This window comes from Haplochromis burtoni, unplaced genomic scaffold (genome assembly GCF_018398535.1).
Source record: "Haplochromis burtoni strain Fernald_Lab_line unplaced genomic scaffold, NCSU_Asbu1 Contig_1672, whole genome shotgun sequence".
NCBI lineage: Eukaryota > Metazoa > Chordata > Actinopteri > Cichliformes > Cichlidae > Haplochromis > Haplochromis burtoni.
The window spans coordinates 26,093-27,528 of record NW_024584033.1 but is presented as its reverse complement, the minus strand read 5'-3'; the positions used below and the strand labels follow the sequence as shown (position 1 = coordinate 27,528).

Here is a 1,436-nt window from a genome sequence, read left to right as displayed (position 1 = left end):
TCACTGGTCACGTGACTTTTGCCAAACGAAGCAAGCCTCGACACAGTGCTTCTGAACCAGTGTGTTGTTTTTTTCGACACACGCTCCGGAGCGTCAGCTTCAAGCGGACCATCACTAATTAAGAGCAACAATGAGAAGTATTTGGATTTAACTGGTTGCTGTTTCTTGCAGGAGATTGAAGATGCTGCTGTTGCTCCTGCTCCTCACGAGCGGTAAGAAACTCTTATATACTATATGTAAACAATGTTTATCTTGCACTCAGACCGAAGTTTTATCGCACAGGTATATACACGCAGTGTGTGAAATTACCGATGTAACGATGGCTTTATTTGTAAGAGAGCGAGGGGCGGTGTGAGAAAGTCTGGACCGACTTTGTGTTGAAAGTTTGAGCCTGGGAGAGGCTAACTAGCCGTGCTAAGCTAGCTCGGTGACACAGGTCATGGCTGCAGATCTGAGATAAAAGGCTTTATTGACAGGTCCGATAATCCTTTATATCACAACATCATTCTCAGACAGGTGACAGGAACATGCAATGAAGTGGCCATCTATATCTGCTGTTGTTACCAAAGTGTGACTGACTGGAATGTTACCAGTTAAAATCGAAAGCTTTTTCTTTTTTTTTTTGTTCAGAACTGTGAGGATTGTTTATTTCCTGTTTAATCTCGCAAACTACCACTGATGCGGTAACCGGAACTAATTCCCTCTGAAAAGTTTGATTTCACCGCAGCGTTTCACTAACTTCCCAGAAAATAAAACTAAGTTGTTTAAGTAAAAATCTTTTTCAAAGAAGCACCGTCAACGTGCATAGTTTAGCTGGGCAGGAAGTCAGAAACAGTAACAGTCTAAAACAAAACGACATCAAAAACCCAGTGCAGACTAAACTTCACTTAAAAGTGTGTTGGAGAGTCGTGGACACACTTGCAGATTTGTGTCTGGGCTCTGTCAAAAAGTCAGATAATATAATATAGAATACAAATTAATAATTACTGAATTGATTACTGGTGAAAAGAGCAGAAAAGAGAGTTTGATTAACTATTTCATGGGGTTGTTTATGGTCTGCCTCCTGAAGTCAAACATAAACAGACAGTGACAGAAGATACTTGACCACATGAGTTATTTCGGTGTTACATACCAGTGATTTACAGTAAATACTACTTTGACACTGTTCCAAATGACACAGAACAAAAGTAATGCTCATAATAAAGGCTGCTATATAAGAACAGACATAAATAATGAAATCGGGATAAACTTTAAAATCCCTTTAAAGGCATCTTGATGCATTCTTAATCATCCAGGAAAGTAAATCTCCATATGTTGATTCTGTTCATCTGGACGTAGCGTTTTGTGGGAGAAACGTTTCATCACTCATCCAGGTGACTTCTTCAGTCTCAGCTGACTGCAGGTTTCCCCAACCTTATTTCCCCAACCAGTACATT

At 40.0% G+C, this 1,436-nt stretch overlaps 1 protein-coding gene across 3 annotated transcripts in view; it reads left to right on the top strand.

The window, feature by feature from the left end:
- The first annotated feature begins 7 nt into the window (after window positions 1–7).
- The window catches only part of LOC102289712, a 22,039-nt gene continuing 20,610 nt past the window's right edge, over window positions 8–1,436 (top strand). For all 3 annotated transcript variants that reach the window (XM_042217190.1, XM_005952603.2, XM_005952604.2), the window contains exon 1: window positions 8–212. In XM_042217190.1, coding sequence (XP_042073124.1) covers window positions 182–212 — 31 coding nt within the window. In that variant the 5' untranslated portion in view covers window positions 8–181. The remainder of the gene's footprint in view (window positions 213–1,436) is intronic.